Here is a 21,632-nt window from a genome sequence, read left to right on the forward strand (position 1 = left end):
GGGGGTAGGGTAAGGGTCTCCTCAGGGTTTGACTACACAGGGCCTTTAGGGATTGTGTTAGGGTTAGGGTCTCCTCAGGGTTTGACTGCACAGGGCCTTTCGGGCCGGGGGGCCGTGGGTAGGGTTAGGGTCTCCTCAGGGTTTGACTGCACAGGGCCCTTAGGGCCGGGGGTAGGGTTAGGGTTTCCTCAGGGTTTGACTGCACAGGGCCTTTAGGGCCGGGGGTAGGGTTAGGGTCTCCTCAGGGTTTGACTGTACAGGGCTTTTAGGGCCGGGGATAGAGTTAGGGTCTCCTCGGGGTTTGACTGCACAGGGCCCTTAGGGCTGGGGGTAGGGTAAGGGTCTCCTCAGGGTTTGACTGCACAGGGCCTTTAGGGCTTGTGTTAGGGTTAGGGTCTCCTCAGGGTTTGACTGCACAGGACCTTTAGGGCCGGGGGTAGGGTTAGGGTCTCTTCAGGGTTTGACTGCACAGGGCCTTTAGGGCTGGGGGTAGGGTTAGGGTCTCCTCAGGGTTTGACTGCACAGGGCTTTTAGGCCAGGGGGTAGGGTTAGGGTCTCCTCAGTGTTTGACTGCACAGGGCCTTTAGGGTCAGGCGTAGGGTTAGGGTCTCCTCAGCGTTTGACTGCACAGGGCCTTAAGGGCCGGGGGTAGGGTTAGGGTCTCCTCAGGGTTTGACTGCACAGGGCCTTTAGGGCCGGGGGTAGGGTTAGGGTCTCCTCAGGGTTTAAGTAGGTCAACATGTGCCATGTGTCTTGTGCCAAACCTATTGCAGATGCCCATGAAACTGTGGCATGCCATTCTCTGACCTGCCCCCAACCTCCTTTCAAGGGGCATGGTATTCTCATATTAGGTATTAAGAAGGATGGCAACAATTAGTACTCCACAGCACAGCATTGCTTCTTACCTGCAAGCAAGAAGGTCTTAACACAACCAGTCAATAAGGGATGAGCCATATTTCCATTATGGCCAGTTATTTCTTCTCTCATTAGAGCACATTGATCTTATATTAGGTGAACCTTTATCTGCAGGGTTCTACAAATCCAGCTAAAATATATAATACATCGTCACCTTCTTAAAATAATTGCCTAAGTCATTTTTTTGCAATGTTTCAGGAAACACAAAAAACTGAACTATTTGTTGATTGTTGAGATGATTTAGGCAAAAAAATAATATTTGAAAAAAAAAATGACTTAGGCAATTATTTTAAGAAGGTGACGACATGTATAATATCGTCTATCATTTGGAATTATATGCATTTATTGCCTTCTAGTGGACACTTTAAGAACTACATCACAAGAGTTTCTCTTTCGGAAAACGGAATGCTTATTACTGTTTTAGTTTTTGTAGTATATCTAAAAAATAAATTATGCTACTAAATTAACATGAATTGTTGTTTTGAAATATGCAAATAAAACCCACGAACAAGATCATAGTCGAGATTTACTATTTTTTCCCGGAAACTCGCAGGTTGAGTCATAAAAATAAAAGCTTACTTTTTATCGTAAGGTTTTTCCGGGCTTAAAATAAGGCCTAGATTTCACTCCGAATATAAAAGAATGCACGAAAATGTTAACTACGATTAATAAAATAAGCTAAAATTGAAGTCGTTACCGATGAAATATGAACTTAATTCTGAACGGAAGTTTTGTTTTGAAGGCTCGTACTCGTATCCGGTTGCTGCTTCAGAGGAGCTTGACGCTAGTAGTGCTGCTAGCAGCCACGTTCAAAGTAAGGCGTCCAAATCTCGGAGAGCAGTAAGTTCTGTTCCTATACGGAGGGTTCGGTCCGACACTCTGTCATGTAGCTTAGCTCGGCCCACAGAGCAGTTTTTTGTTTATTTTTTATTTATTTTTTAGGAAACGTTTTTTTTTGCCTCGCGTGTTGTAGTAAACAAATGCGGCTAGCTAACGTTTCATGTGTGGGAAAAACTCCCCTTCAGAGAAATTGACTCGGCTGTGTTTCAGTACAAACCGAAGATTTGCGGAAGAAGCTAACAAAAACGAGCTATTAATGGTAATATATTTGTTGTTATTGTTGGAAAAACAAACTCCTCTCAACTTGGAGGGCATTACCTGCTGCTTTTACGCCCAAAGAGCTCTCTTTCAGTGTTCAATATGTGAGGGATTAGTTGGTTTATGTGTAAAAACTACAGTAAACTAAGAAGTATAATGACTACTCTATCATGCTGCTGTGCAGAAGGGGATGTTTTGAAATGTATGTAAGTGACATACATGTAATTAGATATAATGAAAGCCCAGAAACCCAGTGAGCAGTCACAGTCAGGACATGGAGGTGGATTGTTTTGGTTTCTAAAGGCAGGCTTCCTGTGTGTGCTGAAAGCCTTGCATGTAGTATTTGCAAAGTTTTAAACGTTTTTGAATTTTTGGATAAAGCTCTTAATAATGCTTGCACTGATTGTACCAATGTTTGTAGTTAATCTGTAACTTATTTAAAAAAATGCTTTGCTTTTAGTACAAGTGACTCAAGGTTTCACAGCCTTTCTGACACCATTTGTAATCTTTTTTTTATTATTTGTGTACATGTTATCTAAAAACATGAAGATGCTGATAAAACTGTCCTTATAGGGAGTTTACTGGCTGAAAAGTAGACTTTAAGATTAGTGACGCATCTTAAAATCCCATGTTTGTGTTTTTGTATATTTGTACAAGTCATAATTTTGCTTCTTTAAAGCAAATTATTTGATTTCACTCGATAAATATGTTAGTTTGTGTTCACTGTTTTAAGGTTATTGATCAGCACAATAAGGTGCTGCAAATTCACCTGGAAAATGGCTGAGAAATACCTAAAATTGACATCAGGGAAGAGGTGTAAGTATTGTTGGTGTGCAGATTGTTTTTTTTTTCCCATCAGAGCACTGTGTTGTTACTGTACCTGTGTGTGGTAATAGCGTCATTGTTTACACAGAAACACGTGTATTTAAGCAGATTGTTACAGCTGGAGCTGCTGAAGGTGGAGCTGGTCTGAAACGCTTCGTATGCAAACCTGGAGGTGATTAAAGTGAGAAGACTGAAGAGAAAACAGCTATTTCAACAGAGCTATTTTGTCTTTTAGAGGAGAGGGCGACTCATAATTTGCTGGACACATCAGAAGATGGACTAAGCCTCAAAGCGTCTCACTGACTGCTCCCCTCCTCTGTCATTACCTGACTGTTGGGGCCCCCCTCCTCCCGACCGAGGGCCACGAGGCAGCAGGTAAGATGCAGGGCAGCAAGCAGTCCATCTGGCACTTCATGTCACCGTTCCGCACCCGCCAGGAGCGGGTGGTTCTGGCCCGGAGTGAGAGCTTGCCCGGGGAGCAGGTGCTGAAGATCATGGTCACGGAGACCACGGTGATCGAGACAGAATCCGGGGTGCGGAACTGGCGCTCCCTGTCCTACCTGAGCCTCTGGTACTTCTTCAGCTTCTGCACCCTCTTCCTCAACAAGTACATCCTGTCACTGCTGGAGGGGGAGCCGAGCATGCTGGGTAAGAAGGATTAATATTTCTGCTGCTTTTCAGAAGGTCTCAGGCCTTGGCTATTGTGCTGAAAACATGTGAGATGACATGTTTTCACTAGGTGTGGCGTGTAGGAACAGTTTCTGATGGGGTTCTGATAACAGGTCAAACTGCACTTTCAACTTATACGGCCTTGCAGCTGTGATGAAACGTGCTGCTGTCCTTGAGTGGCACACATACTGATATCATCGTAAAAAAAAGCATTTTAGACATATTCTGCCATTTGGAGTTATCCCAATCACTGGGATTTTAAATAGATAAAACCCAAACAAACATAAGCTGGGAACGTCTTTCTCCATTATTGAGTCTGCCGTGACAGCAGTATGTCCAGTTCTGCATGTCGTGCTTCTTATGATGAATTCCTTTCACAAAACAAACCCTAATGACACATTTTTTTAAAGAAATAAATGTTTTTGGAGTTTTCTTTAGCTCTAAGTGAAATAATTCAGGCTTGTTCTTGAAACTTTGGATTTTAAAAGAAGCTGTTAGTCTGATGCCAAACCTTTTAAGAAGTAACCATATTTTTATTTCTGTTCTACATTAAATGATTTATTAGTCATTATTAGTCAATGAAGCTCAATTTTGCAAACACTTTGCAACATAAGTTAAAATTAGTTGAAATCAACATCTGTGTAAGCTGCCAGTAGTTACTCTGCAGACTGTTGAATGTTTGGTCATGCTGTCCTTCAAGCTGTACACCTTTCCAGCAAACTGCTGGTGGCCTCATCTGTTTTCCTGATAAGCTTGTTTAAAAGACAAAAGGCTGGGAGTTATCTCAGCCTTGGGATAATCTCTGCATGACATTCCTTTTGTAATAAATTATAAAACAATGATATAAAAAGGCTCAGACTTCCTGTCTCCTTGAATATTTCCGCCACAACAAATCGCCTTGGTGTTTTTTCGTCCGTGTTCTGCTCCTCAGGTGCAGTCCAGATGCTCTCCACCACCTTCATAGGCTGCCTGAAGATGTTCGTTCCCTGCTGTCTGTACCAGCACAAGTCCAGATCCGAGTATCCTCCCAACTTCATCATGATCATGCTGTTTGTGGGGCTCATGAGGTGGCTGCTTTTGTCTTTAAACAGAACGTTCAATAACAGTGAAGCTCTGTGAATGTGTGCATGGTAAAGAGAGAATTTGATTTTTTTGTTTGTTTGTTACGTGCAGCATGAAAGTAGCGATAAGAACAGATATCGTACAAATCAAACACCCGGTGAGTTCCCTGTGTTTGCTCTTGTTAGGTTCACCACTGTGGTTCTGGGCTTAGTGAGCCTGAAGAATGTTGCGGTGTCGTTTTCTGAGACTGTGAAGAGCTCAGCCCCGATTTTTACAGTCATCATGTCCAGGTTGATCCTCGGAGAGTACACAGGTGAGCAAATATACAAAAAAAAAGAGAGAATACTGGTGCTGCAGGTAGCGACAGACAGGCTTTCCGGGAGACAATTGGGTCATGGTGATTTGTCTGTTTGTTTTCCAACCTGCAGGTCTATGGGTGAACCTGTCCCTGTTTCCTGTCATGGCAGGCCTGGCCCTCTGCACAGCGACAGAGATCAGCTTCAACATGCTCGGCTTCTCGGCTGCTCTGTCCACCAACATCATGGACTGGTTTGTACCGCAGCGCTCCATCCTGCCGCTCCAAGCGTTGCGCTTTAACTAACTCTGCCTTTCTTTATCTGCAGCCTGCAGAACGTTTTCTCCAAGAAGCTGCTGAGCGGAGATACGTACAGATTTAGGTACATGTTGTGGATTCTCCTTTTTTTTTCTTTTTCAACTTGTTTGTTTTAATGAAACTCTAATAAAGCTGTCTTATTTCAGCCCTCCAGAGCTGCAGTTCTACACCAGCGCGGCGGCAGTCATCATGCTCATCCCTGCCTGGGTGTTCCTCCTGGTGATTAAACACACAGCATTTAATTTCTGTGTACTTCATCACTGTTACAGCTAAGAGTTTATCGCCACAGCGCATTGTGGACTAAAGCTGGGAGTTCTTTAAGGTAGAAAAAGTCCATTAATCAGCCTGAGTTTATTGGCTGATCAGATTGGTGCAGTTCATTCAGTTCAGAGTTCTCCACTAATGACTGATAAGCTGATAAGGCAACACTTTCAACAATAGTAATTTGACCTGCCGCCTCGCAAGGCAAAGTTTGAAATGAAGATGTTGCGTGATCTGTTCATGCTCGCAGTATGTGTTGGGCAGAACTCTCAGCTACCACCACACCGTATTTTAGTTCAGTATCTGTAAAATTGACAGAGCCGTAGCTATTTTTGTGTTTGCTAAGGTTGATTAGCTGTAGAGGCCATTTTGAATCGGGCTGACTCCAAGAGTTAATCAGCTGTAGATGTACACCCAGTGATTAGTTTCTGACTGTTTCAATAAAATACACCCAGTGGTTCGAGAAATATTTTGCTAACAGACAGACAAACGAGCACACACACGCAGAGAGGTGATTAGATTATTGCTGGCCTTTCATTTCAGCTGATAATAAGAATAGTTAATGCATAAAACAAGATAAAATATAAACATAAAATAACACAAATGCAATAAATTACAAGAAGATTAATCTTTATAAAAACATTTTAATGATGGATCTTTTAATGTGGATCTGTTTTTGTTCCCAGGAAATTCCAGCAGTCGGGAAGAGTGGGCAGAGCTTCATGTTCAGCCAGGACATCGTCGTGCTGCTGCTTTTCGACGGGTGTCTGTTCCACCTGCAGAGCGTCACGGCCTACGCTCTCATGGGTCGGATTTCCCCCGTTACCTTCAGGTAGGACGGCAGCACAAAGCAGATATCTGGATCACAGTGGGATCTGTGTGTGCGCTGCTTCGGCTGGACGGAGTTGTGTTGTTGCTTCAGATTTGGCTCATTTGTTGATTCTTATAAACAATATAAATCTACACACTTTAAGCAGCTTTGTTTTGTGATAAATAGGTTCCTCTTTATCTCAGGAAGTTGTTACGGTGCTCCTTGGATACCAAGATGTTGCTCACATGCAGGTTTTCAACGCTCGCAGAGCTGCAGTGTTAGAAACAAGAGTTCTTGTAGAGAACTACAACTCAAACAAAGTGTTCGGAGAAGAACCTGGTGCTGTTCAGCAACAGAATCAAGACCCTCCTGAGTTTTAAAGAAGCTGCTAGATTTGATCAAACCTGTGCACTGATTAGAAAAGGAAAGTAGGTGATTCTGGTTCCACTTGTTTGATTCAGATGTTGTTAAACTAGAAAAACTGTCCGTCTGTGTAGGTCGTTGCAGATATGTGAGTTTCTGTTTGCCTTTAAGCTGTTTGAGCTCCAGCTGTTCAGGGCAAATCTGACTTTAATGAAACTAGAATTCCTTGAAGAAATGCTTATCGCCCTCCGCCAAGCTCCCGCGTGATCTGTTACTGCTTAGAGTACGTGTTGGGTTTGACTCTCAGCTACTGTCACACCAAACTTTAGCTCAGTGTCTGTAAAACTGGCTGAGTTACAGCCGTCTGCTGAGATCAGTTAGCTGTGACGGCCATCTTGAATCAGGTTGATAAGCAGTTATAGACGTATATCCAGTGATCCAAGAACAAATATTATTATTTTTTGAAGTTAAAGCTGTTAATCCAGCAGATACTCGTTTAAAAAAATGTCTGATGGTGTAACTACTTATATAAATATTTGTTGCTGCTAATTCTTCTCTTGGGTCGTTAAAGATGGAGAGGAGTTGTGTAAAAAGAAACCATGTGATTTTAAAAGATGTCAGTCGGACCTCAGAGAGAGGAGAATAACTGCTGCTGGAAGCATGTCTGTTCATCTCATCAAGCTGTTTTGTTTTTTAACAAAAGACGGACACAAAGTGTGCATGAGTCAGCAGTGTTGGAAGGCATCGTGTGTTTAAATCAGCGGTGTTAGACTGATATCTGTCACAGCAGTTATTAATCTGTATAACCAGCATTTTGTACCTGAAATAAAGATACTTTAATCTTCTCCAGGTTTAGTTTCTGTGTCAGCTGTCTTTTTCCTCTCAATAAAACCGTAACAAGAGAAAAAAGTGTCAAACACTGGAAACTTCTCACATCCCTGTCTCTTTACAGTATGTTCAAATACAGTCGAGTTAAACTAACATAATTAAACGCTGTATGCTGCTGCCTAATTAAAAAGCCAGCAGTAACACGTCTCGCCGTCTCTCCTCCCCAGTGTTGCCAGCACCGTGAAACACGCCCTGTCCGTCTGGCTGAGCGTCATCGTGTTCAGTAACCAGATCACGGTCCTCAGCGCCACGGGCACCGTCGTCGTGTTCATCGGCGTCTTCTTGTACAACAAGGCCAGACAGATCCAGAGGAAGACCCTCCAGAGGATGGCTGCCGAGCAGAACTACAACCCGCTGCTGCAGGACCACGACTTCCAGGCCTCTCAGTCCTAATAGGAACTCAAAGGCCACACATTCCAGATTAAAAAAAAAACAAAAAACTTCTCCACTTTCAGGTTTGATGCAGCTTCTGACGGAAGCTGTTACCAGTCCTGTGGAACAACTTTCTCCTGGGCCTGGTTACCACTACACAAGCCCTCTTTGGTCTCATATTGGCCAGTGAAAGGAGAATCTCAGGGTGATTTTCTGCTTTTTTTTTTAAGGAAGTGAAGAACATTTGCATTCCAGATTGCCTCATCCTCCATCTGTGGTACAGCAGCTGCTAAATGTAACTGTAAATCACCGACGCTGTGAGATTTAAAACTGTGTGATGATGTATCATCTGATGTAAACTGTAATTTATTTGCATTTTCAAAGGGGTTTGGTGCCTGAAAAAAAATATTTTTTGTTTGGCTTGATCAGCAAAAACCTGCCTGTTTTAACACATTTTTAACAATGTGTGCAATATTTGAGAGACACCTTCTGCATTCTAGGAATGCTCCTTTTCTCTCATGTATGTGTAGGTGTTTTGTTTTTGTTGTAAATTTGCTTATTTTGTTGACATACAGTCTACTGTGTGTGAACTTTATGCTTGTCATGTTGCCTCTTGTTTCTGTTTGTGCCCTTCATCTGCGACCAATAAAGATCAATCAACAAGCAAAGAAAAGACGAGATTTGTTCCAAGTTTAAGTTTTTGTGTCTAAAAATCTGCTCATGTCGGCGACGAGAGGTTTGAATGAAAAGATGCTCCATTTAATTCAAGTTAAACCTGTTTGATCCACTTCTCTGTTTTCTGTTTTGTCTTGTTCCTCACAGAGGGAAACAAAATAATTAGGCTATGATTTTATTTTACTACAAGAAAACATCTGTTTTTAAATTTCTACATACTCCCTCAGCTGCTGAGTTCAAACATGCAGAATATCTCAGTGTTCAGAAGTGAAAAGTTTTAATTATAAGATGTAAAACACTGAGAATTAAACAATGTGCAGTCAGTCGATGAAGCCCTCGGGTGAAACACTCTGTTGTTCTTGTTGTTTTGTTTTCCCAGGTGAACTATTTGGTTCCAGTCATACAGAAAGTGTAAAAACTCCCCAGAGGCAGTGTTTTAGACAACCACGACGCAGCTGGCAGGCTGACAGTAAATGTGACAATATAAGCTGAGGTTCAGTATCCAGAAGTCATTCATGAGCTGAACGTAGAAAACTGCACCTAAACAGGTTCTGCTCAACATAAAACTGTACTGGAGTACAACAGGTCCATTCATACAACTGCCTGATTCCCAGGTACTTTGTAAGTCCCCCTTATGTACCCTACAGGTACCCCCAGTAGTACTCTGTAGTTAGCCTTTAACTACCATTAAGAATCCCCCCACACGTACCCTGTATTTACCCCTTAAGTATCTGTAAGTACCCCATACATACCCTGTAATTACCTTATATGTACTCTTTAAGTACCCCCATAATTTACCAGGTAAATACCCTGTAATTGCCCTTTACATACCCCCTGTAAGTATCCTGTACATATCTCAATAAGTACTCTGTAAGAACCATGCATCATGATATACCCCCTTAAGTACCTTGTGTTTATCTCATAAGTACATTGTAAGTACCCCTGCAAATATCCTATCATTACCCTGCAAGTACCATGTCATTATCCTGTAAATACTCTGTATATACCCCTGCAGGTACATGTAGTACCACTATTTTACATTTTCCTGTGAGGCCAGGTTTGGTCTTCATCCTAAAAGCCTTCAGAGAAAACAAACAAACAAACAATGATATTAGTTTTTAAAATGTCTCATCAGAGAATGATGGATATCTTCATGCTGGAATTATTATCTTCTGCTTTGCTGCACACCTAAACACCTGTTGAACCGAAATAAATCTTCATTAAAGGGATGTGGAAGAAATAAATCCCAAACAAATGAAAGCTGCTTTTGTTTGCTTAGAAAATTAAACATTTAGTCTAGAAAATACAACTGAAGTAAAAATTGTGAAACCCTTCAGTTATGAAGTCGGTTCTTACATTTTTGGGTTCATTTATTAAAATATTTCTAAAAAAAAATCAAAAAACAATCATCAGCAGATAAAAAAAAATGTTCAATTGTTTAAGTTTTAGAGTGTTTAAATAATCACTTCTAACTGAGAAAGTGAAGACAAATGTGTGGAAATATTACTGACCTGACTGTTTCCAGGAAGTGGAAAACACACTAACCATTAAAAAAATAATCTCATTACAGCTCAAGATCAATCAAACCAAAGATATAGTTATAAATGTGTTAATAAAGACTTTTTTGTTAAAAAAAAAATCACCTAAACTTTGAGTGAAATCACTCCTAAACAATATTGTTGTGGTGAAAATATGAACATTTCAACATACATGATGTAGAGAAACTCCTACAGTGAAAAAATAAAATTCTGCTGCTTCTATAAAAGAAATAAGAGGTAAACTGGAGCAGCTTAACTCTGGTAACGTGTTCACTTGGACGGACAGAGGATCTTCATCAGGCTCTCGTAGCTGAGGAAGGTGATGGCGTTGACGGGGAACGCCCTCACGCTGTTCAGCAGGAGGCCTTTGAACAACACCGGGACTCCTTCCTCCCTCACGCTCACTCTGATGCAGTGGAGGAGCCCGTCGTACCGCCGGCCCCCGGCTCCGGACATCTGGAGCCGCGCTTTCACAACGTCCATGGGCGTGGCGATCGCCCAGCTGGCCATGCCCGCCACGCCGCCCGCCATCAGGATGGCAAAGGTTCCTGAGGACGACTGGATGTTAGTCTTTGAAAACATTAGATCCTGGTCTCTGTGTACAATCAGCCGGAAGATTATCTGTGCTAGTCATTAGCTACTTTTAGCTTTCTGCTATCCTGCAGCTGCAATTAGCTAGCATTTTGCTACCTTTAACTTTTAGCTATCCATTTTCTACTTTTAGCTTCTTGCTATTTTGCTACTTTTAGCTGATTTGTTGCTACTTTTAGCCAGCAACTAGCTACTTTAAGCTAGTCATTAGCTAGTATTAGCTTTCTGCTAACCTGCAGCTGCATTTAGCTAGCATTTAGCTTCTTTTAACTATTAGCTAGCCCTTTTTTAGTTTTCTACTTTTGCGACTTTTACCTTCAAGCTACTATTTTGTTCCTTTTAGCTATTCATTTGCTACTTTTAGCTAACCTGTTGCTGCTTTTAGAAAGCATCTTGTTACTTTTAGCTTTTTCTATCTTTAGCTTCTAGCTACCATTTTGCTACTTTTAGCTTCTTGCTGCAAGGAGTACACGATGAACTTGTTTTAAACGCTTTTAAATCATTAAATTATTCAGCCGGTCATCACAGCCATCGAGGTGCAGAGGAGAAACTTCCTTGAGGTTTTGCTGCCTGCAAAATGATTATTTTAGCTCCATTTTCCCTCCTGAATAATGTCTCCCATTAAATATCTCACCTAACCTGAAACGACCACACCTATCCCAGTAAATCAACACCTGTCACTTTTTCCAAACACACCCAGGAAGGTAAACGTTCCCATCCATCTGGTCTGCAAAGATCAGAACAAAGAGAACAATTTAAAAAAAACTAATACTTCTCGTTCCTGATATTCTAAAGAGATGAATAAAACCTAACTTATAAGGTCTTATTTGATGATGGACTAACTTAACTCAATATTTATTTAGTTTACTGTGCAGACACGTTTATTTGAGCTCCAATTATACGTTTACTTTTGGCTTAATGTATACAAATAAAAACCATTGACTCCATTCATCCATTGGTCTGTGCTCACATGATTCTGGCCATAATGTGTTCACCACATCGGCTGCTCTGGGAGTCAGCGCCGTACAGTACTGTAGTAATATCACAGAGGCAAAAAAACAACAAAACAAAAAATATAAAAACAGCTTCAGCACTCACACTGTTTCTGCTGCTGCTTTTTAGCTAGCATTTTGCTACTTTTAACTTTTAGCTGGCATTTTATTTTTACCTCCTAGGTACAGTTTTGCTACTTTTAGCTACTCATTTGGTACTTTTAGCTAACTTGTTGCTGCTTTTTTCAACTTTAAGCTTGTCTTTTTACTTTTAGCATTTAGCTTTTAGCTACCATTTTGCTACTTTTAGCTAAAAACCTTGTTCTCTTTAAAATCAGCTTTAGCACTCGCTCTAATTTTGTCTTCTTACGCTACTTTTTACTTGGCCTTGTGCTACTTTTAGCTGATCTGTTGCTACTTTTAATTTTTAGCTTTCAGCTGATTTGCTCCTTTTAGTTAACTGTCTGCTCTGTTTAATTTTTAGCTGGTGTTCTGCTTGTTTTTGCTTTAACAGCAGCGTTTCTCTCTGGATCCTCTCAGAAAAATGTAATTTCTCTGAATGTGAGTCTCACCTGGCTGCGCTCCGGTCTCCGTCAGAGCCCTCCGGATGACCTCATAAGGCAGGAAGTAGAATCCGTAGCAGGGTATGTCCCTCAGAGCGACCGCCATGGCGCCTCTGAACAGACCCCTGAGTCCGTCCTCCCTCAGTATGACGGCCACACAGTGGACGGGTCCGCGGTACCGGTCTGCAGACGTTTGACCCTGCAGACGCACCTTCACCAGATCAATCGGTGCACAAACCATCACCTGAAAGCACGGCGAGAGTTTGAGATAAACTAAAAAAAAAGAAGAAACTGAAAGCTATAAAAGGTTCCCACTAAGTTCCAGCTGAGTAGCCTTTTTAGTTGTAGGTTCATTTATATATAATCGTTTGTTGTTTTGTTCCACTGGAGCTTTCTTAGCGATGCTGCCATCTGCTGACACATTCAACCATTCATAGCTGCTCCAGACAGAGTTTAATAAACTCAATAAATTCTCATTAGTAGAACTGGTTAATGAAAAATCAAAGTAATTGTTTCATGTTAAGATAAACCCAAACTTTACTGCATGTTAATAACGTACTGTGAGCAGAGAGAGAAACAAAGATGTAATATTTAAACACTGATAGTGCTTTAACTTACTGCCTGAGATGCACAACGCTGCCAAAAATCCAAATATTTTTTTAACGAACAAAAGAGCGGAAACAAACATCTTCTGAAGTTTTGTTTCTACTTTCGTTCGGATCGCCCAAAGTTAAAGTCTCTTGGGGGGAAATAAATGTAAAACATGAATTTAAATAGTATTTAAATCTTCTTTTTTAAACGCAAAACAGTGAACTTCATTCTGCTTCACCCCGACATCCCTGGATTCTGCCATCTCTAAAATTAGATCCTAATCTGAGAGTCTCAGTTGATGCTTATATTTCTTATTTTGTTCTTTTTTTTAACCCTGAACGGGACAAATTGTTCTTCCAGGAGAGTTTGTGTTCCTCAGGTGATCTTACCTGCATCAGGCCTGAAAAACAGCCCGCGGCGAAGACGTGTGCGTCGGAGGGCGGTCTGCGCTGGCCGCCCTCCGACTGGGCGAGGTAGAGTAAACCGTTGCTGTAAGCGCCGAAGATGATGGAGTTGAGGACGCCGGTGGTCAGAACCGGGAACGACATGCCCTTAAAGAATCCATGGACCTGAGTCGACAGGAGAACAGTGACTTCTGATGAAGCTCCCAGCAACTTTTCACGCAGCGATACAAAGTGAGCTAAAAGAGGATGTGACACCTACGCCTTCACGAGAGTAGGTTTTAGACACGCAGTGAATTATCCCTTTATACACAGACTGGGCTTGAAGACGCACCTTTAGAGAAACGAAACATTAAGTGTCAGAATAGGCGAGATTTACGCATAAAGTCACATCTGTTTTCAGATTTCCTTCCACCTTCACGGTGTCTAACGGATGGCCAACAGCAAGTCCCACTGCACCTGCAACAGTCGACAAAAATCAATCGTTACCACATTTAAACGCGCTGCATTTTCAGTTCTCGGGTCTTTAATTTTCTACCTGAAATGCTCCCAGCTATGAACTCCAGAAAGGGCATAACTTGGAAACGGTCAAAGTCTGCAAGAAAACAAGATAATTCAGCTGCCACACAGCAACATGGGCCGACTCTCCGGTTAATATGTGATCTGAAGGGAAAAAATAAGGTCCAAAGTGATTTAAAAAAACATAATCTGTAACAGAAATATGTCACTGTTAAAACAAACAATCCCATTAAAGATGAACAAAGTGTTCTGGGACTGAAGATCAGAAGGTGTTGTGTTCCTTCAGCTGTTGGTAGAAGAGCTGAAACGTGTTCAGGAGGTCAGAGAGTGATTATTTCTCCCTGCAGGTAGAGTCATCACTTACCTTCTGTCCCCTCATTGTTCTGAACCCATGTGATCACAGCTCTGTCACTAAAACCATCTGACAGCAAAGGCCACAGCACCAGCTCTTCAAAATAAAAGCCTGGACCACTGGATGTTACGACTTTGGTTTACTGATCGACTAACAGTCTAGTACTACTACTACTACTACTACTACTACTACTACTACTACTACTACTACCACTACTATTACTACTACAACCAACAACAAGCACAAGAAGACAAAATCAGAGCCAGTAGATGAAGCAGATTTCAAAGAAAATAATGTTTGAATAAACTGCAGAGATTTTAATGTACAGAATTAATTATTTTAAAAAGTCTAAAAGTAAAAAAAAACAGAAGTCACAACAATGAGTTGAACTTTTCCACAGAAGTGGATAGATTTCTAAAACTGTCTGAATAACTAAAAAAAAACAACAGAATGAATGTTGAGTCCTCTGGGAAGGAGTAGTACTACAACTAGTACTACAAGAACTACTACAAATAGTTGGTCTGTTTACTTTTCTGTTAAGGCTCAGTCTTATCAGACCCGTGTCAAACATCTCGGTGTTGTGTTGGATTTAAAATGTAAGATGGTAAAAGTAAACACATCCAGAATCACCAAAAACTATTTATCATGTCATCCTGCAAACAGCTTCAAGCTCTGATTTATTATTATTTTTTCTCCACATTTAACTTCCTGTCAGCATCCAGCCACTAACAATGGAGAACAACTAAGATGCTGCCCATTAGACCACAGTTATACCATCTGCTCAGGATGAATTTAAACAGTTTTAATCTCAAACTTACTGTATTTTTAGATGGTTAGCTCCTTAGCTGCTCGGTTCCTCTGTGGTAGAACTTCAGCAGGACGTGGAGGATCCAGTCAGAACTCTGCAGAACCTCCCAGGATTAAAACAACTTCTTCTGCAGCGGGGATTATGTGGAAATGATCCGTGCATGTTTTGGTTAATTGGGTTTTCTCATCAGCAACGAGCACTGAAAATCAAACACGAATGGTTATTTTTGTTTTATTCTATTTTTGGTAAAAACAAATAAATACATAAAAGTGTAGATATTTTAAAATAGTCTGATTTTATTTAAACCTTTACGATAATAAAAACATAAAGAATTTTAGGCACACAGAAACTTTGACCCGTTTTGTCATTTTTCTTTTCTTTTTTTTAAGTCACCGGAAGTCGTCATCAAGGCAAGAGCTGGTCAAAAATCTATTACCAAAATAAAAATCCTTTGTCGGTTGGAGCTCTGTCCACAGACATGCATTGATTGGGATTAATAAACATGAAGCAAACGCATTATTTATCCAAACAATAAAATTATTTGTCTCAGGAGAGACAAATCTGGTCCAGCAATAAAGTAAAGGGAAAACTGTAAATTGTGTTTGTGTTTATCACAGCTACTGCATGTTTCTGAACACACACGGCTATCCTTCAGCACTGAAAAGGTTATTTTATTTTGGTAATGCATCCTTGTGGCTTTGCTAACAACTTCCGGTGCCAAAAAATACAATAAGAAATCCAGAAAACTGATCATTATTTTATTTCTGTTTACCAGTAATTTTGTTGTTTTATTATCTTAAGTATGAAAAACGATAATCAAACTATTTTTTACAATATCTACTCAATTTTTGACCAAAACTTAAAAATGTTTTATTTTCAATGCTGGTTCCAGATGAGGAAAATTCAACTTCTAAAACGTGCACATTTACACATAAACAGTATATTTTATTATTTATGTAGCAATGTTCATTTACAAAAACAAAACTCATTGAGTTTCTATTTCTGTAGTCTAATATTTTAAGGTTTAGAGTTTAAGCTCTGCCGTGCATTAAAAACAAGGGAGGCGTGACGTCATCGCCGTTGGACGCCGGTTAAAACAATAAGTTACGTCACTTTCCTGCGCCGTGTACCTTTAAATATCTGCGGTAAAAAAAAAAAGACGAAAACACCGCATTTCTGGTCGATATAATGAATTATATCTTCATTTAATTTTAATATACGATGCTGCATATTTCCTTTTGACTTTAGGTCTTTTGTAACATCTGAAATTGTGTCTCCTAATTCTTCAAGTCAGGCGTCGACAAAAGAAAGTTGGACATTTAGTTCCCAGAGCTTCAGCCTCTGGTTAAAACTGTTTGTCAAGGAAAACTAGTTAAGTTTTATGACTACGTTAACGAGTGTGGGACAATAAAACATGACCACTCTTACAAGGCAAGACCTTAATTTTGGACAAGGTAAGCCAAACAAATTGACAATCCAGTGACATTTGGAGGTGGTGTTAATGGTATTGTTCTTCAGAATGATAAGAAAATAGCTGCTCAAGGAGGGAAATTTGGTTTATATAAAGAAAAAAATATTCTGCCTTGTATTACAGGCCTCTGATAAAACTTGGCCTAAAGTGATTTTTGACCTGATAAGGCAGCAATAAGTAATGGAGTATTTTTATTGAATTTGTTGATTTAATATAAGTCAATGGTAGTAAATGGATAATAAAACCTACTGAAAAACAAATAATCAAATGTTCCTCTTTTCTCAGTGGTTGCAGACATTCTGTGTGAGTTCCTGGAAGTTGCTATTCATCTCATTCTTTATGTTCGTGAAGTATATCCCTCTGGAATATTTCAGAAGAGGAAGAAATACAATGTACCTGTGCAGGTGTGGATTTATGTATAATTATGTACAATAATGTTTCTATTATTTTTGTGTCTGTGCAAGTGTCTGTATGTTAACAAAATAGTTCATGAACCATGGGATGAATTTTTAAAAATCTTGTAGAAATTATCCATTAGATGTACATCTACAATAGTGTGAACACAATTCAAGATGGCTGCCACAACCAACTGACCATCAAAAACAAAAAATGGCAATAATTCAATCGATTTTACAGATATTCTAATGTTTGGCGTGGTTGTAGCTGAGATTCATTCACAACACATGCTTCAAGTGCTGCTCATTGCATGAGATATTTGCCTAAACCTTTAGCCTTTAGCAAAAACTGTTGAAGTCAACCTTCTTTCTCTGTTAGCAAAATATTTCATGAGCCACTGCATGGTTTTTATTGAACCTTTTAAAAATGAATCCGTGGATGTATATCTACAACTGATTAACATTATGATTAAATTTAATATAAGGTGGCTACGTCAGCAAATCTGCATTAGCCACCATAAAAAGGTCTGTAACTCAATCTGTTTGAAAGATATTGAGCTAAGGTTTCACGTGGTAGTAGCTGAGAGTCATTCCTAACACATACACAGAGTGTGAAACCTTATAACTTTGCATGAGATTGTGCATAATGTTATTTTCAAGGTTTGAAACTGATACAAAATGGCTACAACTTTGTCATTTGTCAACATAAGACGATGTTAGTCTAAAACTTGCTTGAAAGGTGGCGGGCGATATGCATTCCTTCAAGAAATGTTAGGCCTTAAATTAATGTTTCTACAGTTCTTAAAGGGTAATTGCATGTTTGGATGTCTAACACTGACCTTCTGTTTTGTAGATGTCATGTCACCCTGAGCTTAATCAGTATATCCAAGATACATTACATTGTATAAAGCCACTCATTGAGAAGGTAGGATGAGTTTAAAAGAAAAAAGTATCAGCCTAAATCCACCTGTTAGGTTCTGATGAAGTGTTCACTTTGCTCCTAGAACGATGCAGAGAAGGTGGTGGTGGTCATCATGGACAAAGAGCATCATCCAGTGGAGAGATTTGTGTTTGAGATTTCCCAGCCTCCTCTCCTCTCTATCAGGTTTCCATCTGTCAGCTTTTAAAACCAAATGAAAAAGTCATATTTAGTCATATTTACTAACTTTTATGTTGTTGTCACAGTGCAGAAACCTTATTGTCGCACGTGGAGCAGCTGCTGAGGGCATTCATCCTGAAGATCAGCGTGTGTGACGCTGTTTTAAATAATAACCCACCAGGTAACATCAGTGACCTTTAGGATACTCGTAAACAGAAATGTAAAATATTCAAAACTGTATAATTGTAACAAAGTTAAAGGTTTTAACATTTTTAAGCTCATTCTTCAGATTCTTGTCTGAAAGGAAGCAAGATGTGGGCATAAATTTAGTTTGGGGTTAAAAATCCATCCAGGCTTCTGTAGTTTTTGCCACAAATTTGCATACCCAGTAATTCCTAAAAAATACAATCTAACAGAACAAGCACACAACTAGTTGAAGTCATTTAAAGTGAAAGGAAAACAGTTTTTCCTCCCATGTGTTTGGAGGGCGTTTGACAACATTTTAGTGAAGTGGAATTAGGTTTTAAATGTGTTACCTTTTCTGTCTTACAGGTTGTTCTTTCACAGTACTTGTTCATACCAGAGAAGCTGCCACACGCAACATGGAGAAGGTTCAGGTCATCAAGGTGAATTTAAAGTTAGCGGCGTGAATTCACCAGGAAACCTGTCGGTCAGTTCTGATAATACGGAAACACAGAAAAAAATGATGCACTGATGGCATTTGCCTCCTCAGGATTTTCCATGGATAGTCGCTGACGAGCAGGAAGTTCACATGAAGGAGCCGAGGCTCATTCCGCTGAAGTCCATGACGTCCGACATCGTCAAGGTGAGCTGAAGGTTTGATTGCTGCTCAGTCAAAACGAACACAAAACTCACGTTCAGGTTCCTAACCTTTTGGCTCTTTCTGTGACTCTGTTTGTCTCTAATGTTCCAACATGTTGTTGACAGAAACTCATATTTAGTTGTTTCGTTTGTCTCTCACAGATGCAGCTCTATGTGGAGGAGAGAGCCCAGAAAACGTAGGCAGGAACAGCAGCGAGGGGCAGATCAGTGACGACAACTCATGAGCAGAACGAGTTCCATCAGAGACGGATTCATAAATTTATGTATAAACAAGATTTTACCATCTGCAGAATAATCCTTGTGGGAGGCGTTTATTGTTTTGGAGTCAGACTAAATCATTGTGACATTGTGAAGAATCATTTGTAACTCACTGAGTTGATTCAGATGGTTTATTGTTTGTATTTCAGTGTTAAATTGTAAAGATCAGTTGTGATAAACTCATATTTTTCTCACTCCTCTTTCTGTTCTTCCATCTTGATGCTTTAGCATCTCGACCACTATCAGCTAAACCAGGTGTGGGCATTAAGGGCAGAGAGAGACCTTTGGTTTGGCTGAATGTGTTATTCACATGCAGAGAATAAATGCTCGACTCTTGAAATATAATAATCTGTGATTTATTGCATTCCCAGCAGTCCTCTGTGGTTCTGTTATTGTGATGTCAATATATTGCGCAAGCCCTAATTTCATGTAAGTGCATAAATGTGGTTTTATTACACTGACATGTACTTTATTGTTTTAAAAGCAGATTTTTTAGTGCAAGATAAGAGTTTCTGAGTGGGTCATATAAGTTCTGCAGTGAAATTCAGGACAAATCTGAATGTACTGGATGTGGAGCAGTCTAACAATAGACCATCGCTGGTCTACGTCCATATGTAAATTTATTATTTTAGAGGCATTTTTTTGGTAAAAATATCTGTGGAAAGGCTTACTTTTTACCTTTTATGTAAAACATCTCAGCTGCATTTTGGGGTTGAAGCATCTATCAGGAATCTAGTGTCAAAGCTGCTAAATGTTTTTGGAAGAGGACAAAAAAAAAAATGCATGTGTGTACAAGTACTATCAAGTCCGGATGTTTTTTATTTTCACTGCTCGTTTTTTGACACGTTACACTTTTTCAGTTTAAATAAAAGGTTTTTCAGTGCCAGCTGTTTTAATGTGAACAAGAGAATTGTAAATAATTTCTGTCACACAAGAAGCACTGATGCTTGTTAACTTGTCCATAAACATCTGGAGGTACATTAAATACACCAAGAGTGAGAGAATGTCTTATATTCAAAGCCATCGGAACATGTTTAGGTTTATTCTTTGAGCAAAATGTGTTTTTAGTTAAAAACTATCAACAAACTCACCTAATGTTAATCTGCCTGCTTTTTGTGGGTTCACCCCATTTTTACAAACTCAATAGTGTTAAAATATTACTGGAATTTAATCATATGCAGCACTAATAAAATCAGTTTTTTGTCTTTAATTGTATTTAGATATGTGCGACCATCAGAGGTTGCTGCAGCACCCTCCACACCCTTACCTCCCATGGCTTTACTTGTATAGACCCATGGTTTGTGTGCATCAGCCACACCTGGAAATGTTTAAAAGTGGGTTTTTCAGAAAAAGTTGGGTCAAACAGGAGCAGGAGGTCAAGACAAAGCAGCAAACCAGAATTCATTCATTTAAATTATTCACCAGTTTATAACTTAAAAACATCTTTGTCCAAAGAGTTTCATTTGTGCAACCTCTGGGAACTAAAACGTTTACAGCAATAAAGTCACAATAATAATAATAATAAAAATCATCTCCTTCATTTTTTGGACTAGCATCGATGGACGTAGTATCCCGTCACGTATCCTACGAAGTAAAGAGCCACCAGCGCAGCTATGGCTCCTGCTGTCTTCACCACCATCCCAGTTCTGCCAACACACACTCTGTTGTAGATCCTGTAAATGAAAAAACCAAACACAAGATCATGTCAAACACACATATTGTATTATTAGGGTCATTCCACTGAATGGGCACCATTATATATATATATTTTTAACTGAATCTAGTAATATACATATCTAACGGTTTAAAATAGGCATTGGTCAATCTCAAGCAACTTTATTTATGTTTTTATTCAGTCTTTAATCCAAAGATGTTAGCATTTTTTTCAAAACTCATATGACATCTAAAAAGGCACGTTTAAAAGCATATCAACTAATTCCATTGATTGCTCATAAGAAAGTCTTTATTTTGATGGACTTATTGATTATGTGCTCAAATAATTAATATTTGTGACCAAAAAATCCCTATATATACTGTATATACACATAAATTGTGTTTTTCCTAAAGATACAAACACACATTTATCAATTTAAGGAGACAAAAAGGGAAATCCAGTGTAGTTAAAAAGGTTGGAAAGATCAAAATAAAGTGTAGCTTTCCAATCAAAAGTGGCACTGAAATAGTGTTTGATATTTAGTGAAAGCTGGTGTCCACACATGGTTTTATGTCCTCTTTGCTCACCTCCTTGCAGTAGGCTGTGAAGCTTCTACATTCATGTGGATGTTGTCTTCGTTCCAGCGGTCATACTGGACGTTACTGGAGCCGCTGGAGTCCATGAGGGACGTTTTATCTGCTGAGGTCTGTGCTCGCCTACTGCTCCGCTGTTCTCTGACACACTGAGGGTGCAGAGCAACAAAACATCCAGGACAACAATCAACAATCAAAGAAGAAACTGTGTTTTATGACATCCAGTGATAAATTCTATGAGAACCCATAACAGAAATGATCCCACGGAGTAAATGTTGAGCTCACCTGCTTGAGCCTGAAACAGTTTCCAGTCTACTTAAGGAGCCGCACTCATCAGGACTGATAGATAAATGACTTACAGGGAGCTTTAACTTCCTGCTCTGCAGTAAAACTTTGACCATAGGTCACTGAA

The 21,632-nt window shown here is 39.8% G+C and overlaps 3 protein-coding genes across 8 annotated transcripts in view; 2 read left to right on the forward strand and 1 right to left on the reverse strand.

Moving 5' to 3' along the window:
- The window catches only part of LOC108233154 (solute carrier family 35 member E2A), a 23,399-nt gene extending 15,384 nt beyond the window's left edge, over window positions 1–8,015 (forward strand). The window contains exons 1-9 of one of the 3 annotated variants that reach the window (XM_017411422.3): window positions 1,656–1,755; window positions 3,074–3,486; window positions 4,439–4,574; window positions 4,755–4,882; window positions 4,998–5,118; window positions 5,193–5,246; window positions 5,329–5,401; window positions 6,130–6,275; window positions 7,673–8,015. In XM_017411422.3, the coding sequence (XP_017266911.1) occupies window positions 3,219–3,486; window positions 4,439–4,574; window positions 4,755–4,882; window positions 4,998–5,118; window positions 5,193–5,246; window positions 5,329–5,401; window positions 6,130–6,275; window positions 7,673–7,898 (1,152 nt within the window). In that variant the 5' untranslated portion in view covers window positions 1,656–1,755; window positions 3,074–3,218 and the 3' untranslated portion in view covers window positions 7,899–8,015. The other 2 variants (XM_017411421.3, XM_037977065.1) reach the window with 2 other exon arrangements.
- Window positions 8,016–8,114: 99 nt separating this feature from the next.
- Window positions 8,115–15,275, reverse strand: LOC108233155 (solute carrier family 25 member 45). Of its 4 annotated transcripts, none has more exons than XM_017411425.3 (7): window positions 14,918–15,275; window positions 13,767–13,823; window positions 13,644–13,687; window positions 13,491–13,562; window positions 13,217–13,396; window positions 12,246–12,480; window positions 8,115–10,638 (listed from the first exon to the last, which is right to left on the reverse strand). In XM_017411425.3, the coding sequence occupies exons 2-7, from the start codon at window positions 13,801–13,803 to the stop codon at window positions 10,361–10,363; spliced, it is 846 nt and encodes a 281-aa protein (XP_017266914.1). In that variant the 5' UTR covers window positions 13,804–13,823; window positions 14,918–15,275; the 3' UTR covers window positions 8,115–10,360. The 4 variants fall into 4 exon arrangements, with proteins under 4 accessions (XP_017266914.1, XP_017266915.1, XP_017266912.1 ...); XM_017411426.3 differs by lacking the exon at window positions 14,918–15,275 and adding an exon at window positions 14,112–14,138; XM_017411423.3 differs by lacking the exon at window positions 14,918–15,275 and having other exon boundaries at window positions 13,767–14,101.
- Window positions 15,276–16,025: 750 nt separating this feature from the next.
- mad2l2 (mitotic arrest deficient 2 like 2) lies at window positions 16,026–19,856 on the forward strand. The gene is made up of 8 exons (XM_017411221.2): window positions 16,026–16,361; window positions 16,664–16,782; window positions 17,627–17,698; window positions 17,778–17,878; window positions 17,959–18,053; window positions 18,425–18,498; window positions 18,606–18,698; window positions 18,857–19,856. Exons 1-8 carry the CDS (start codon window positions 16,322–16,324, stop codon window positions 18,893–18,895), a joined length of 633 nt encoding a protein of 210 aa, XP_017266710.1. The 5' UTR covers window positions 16,026–16,321; the 3' UTR covers window positions 18,896–19,856.
- Window positions 19,857–21,632: the final 1,776 nt, after the last annotated feature.

This window comes from Kryptolebias marmoratus, linkage group LG8 (assembly GCF_001649575.2).
Source record: "Kryptolebias marmoratus isolate JLee-2015 linkage group LG8, ASM164957v2, whole genome shotgun sequence".
Taxonomy (NCBI): domain Eukaryota; kingdom Metazoa; phylum Chordata; class Actinopteri; order Cyprinodontiformes; family Rivulidae; genus Kryptolebias; species Kryptolebias marmoratus.

Excerpts from the sequence above, each read along its gene's own strand:
- LOC108233155 (XM_017411423.3), bottom strand. The coding sequence starts at position 13,977 with ATGGGATTGTTTGTTTTAACAGTGACATATTTCTGTTACAGATTATGT. Across the intron at positions 13,688-13,766 it reads CATAGCTGGGAGCATTTCAG|GTGCAGTGGGACTTGCTGTT; the intron begins GTAGAAAATTAA and ends CGACTGTTGCAG. Across the intron at positions 10,639-12,245 it reads GGAGACCGGAGCGCAGCCAG|GAACCTTTGCCATCCTGATG; the intron begins GTGAGACTCACA and ends AGTCGTCCTCAG.
- mad2l2 (XM_017411221.2), top strand. The coding sequence starts at position 16,322 with ATGACCACTCTTACAAGGCAAGACCTTAATTTTGGACAAG. Across the intron at positions 17,699-17,777 it reads TAAAGCCACTCATTGAGAAG|AACGATGCAGAGAAGGTGGT; the intron begins GTAGGATGAGTT and ends CTTTGCTCCTAG. Across the intron at positions 18,054-18,424 it reads TTTAAATAATAACCCACCAG|GTTGTTCTTTCACAGTACTT; the intron begins GTAACATCAGTG and ends TCTGTCTTACAG.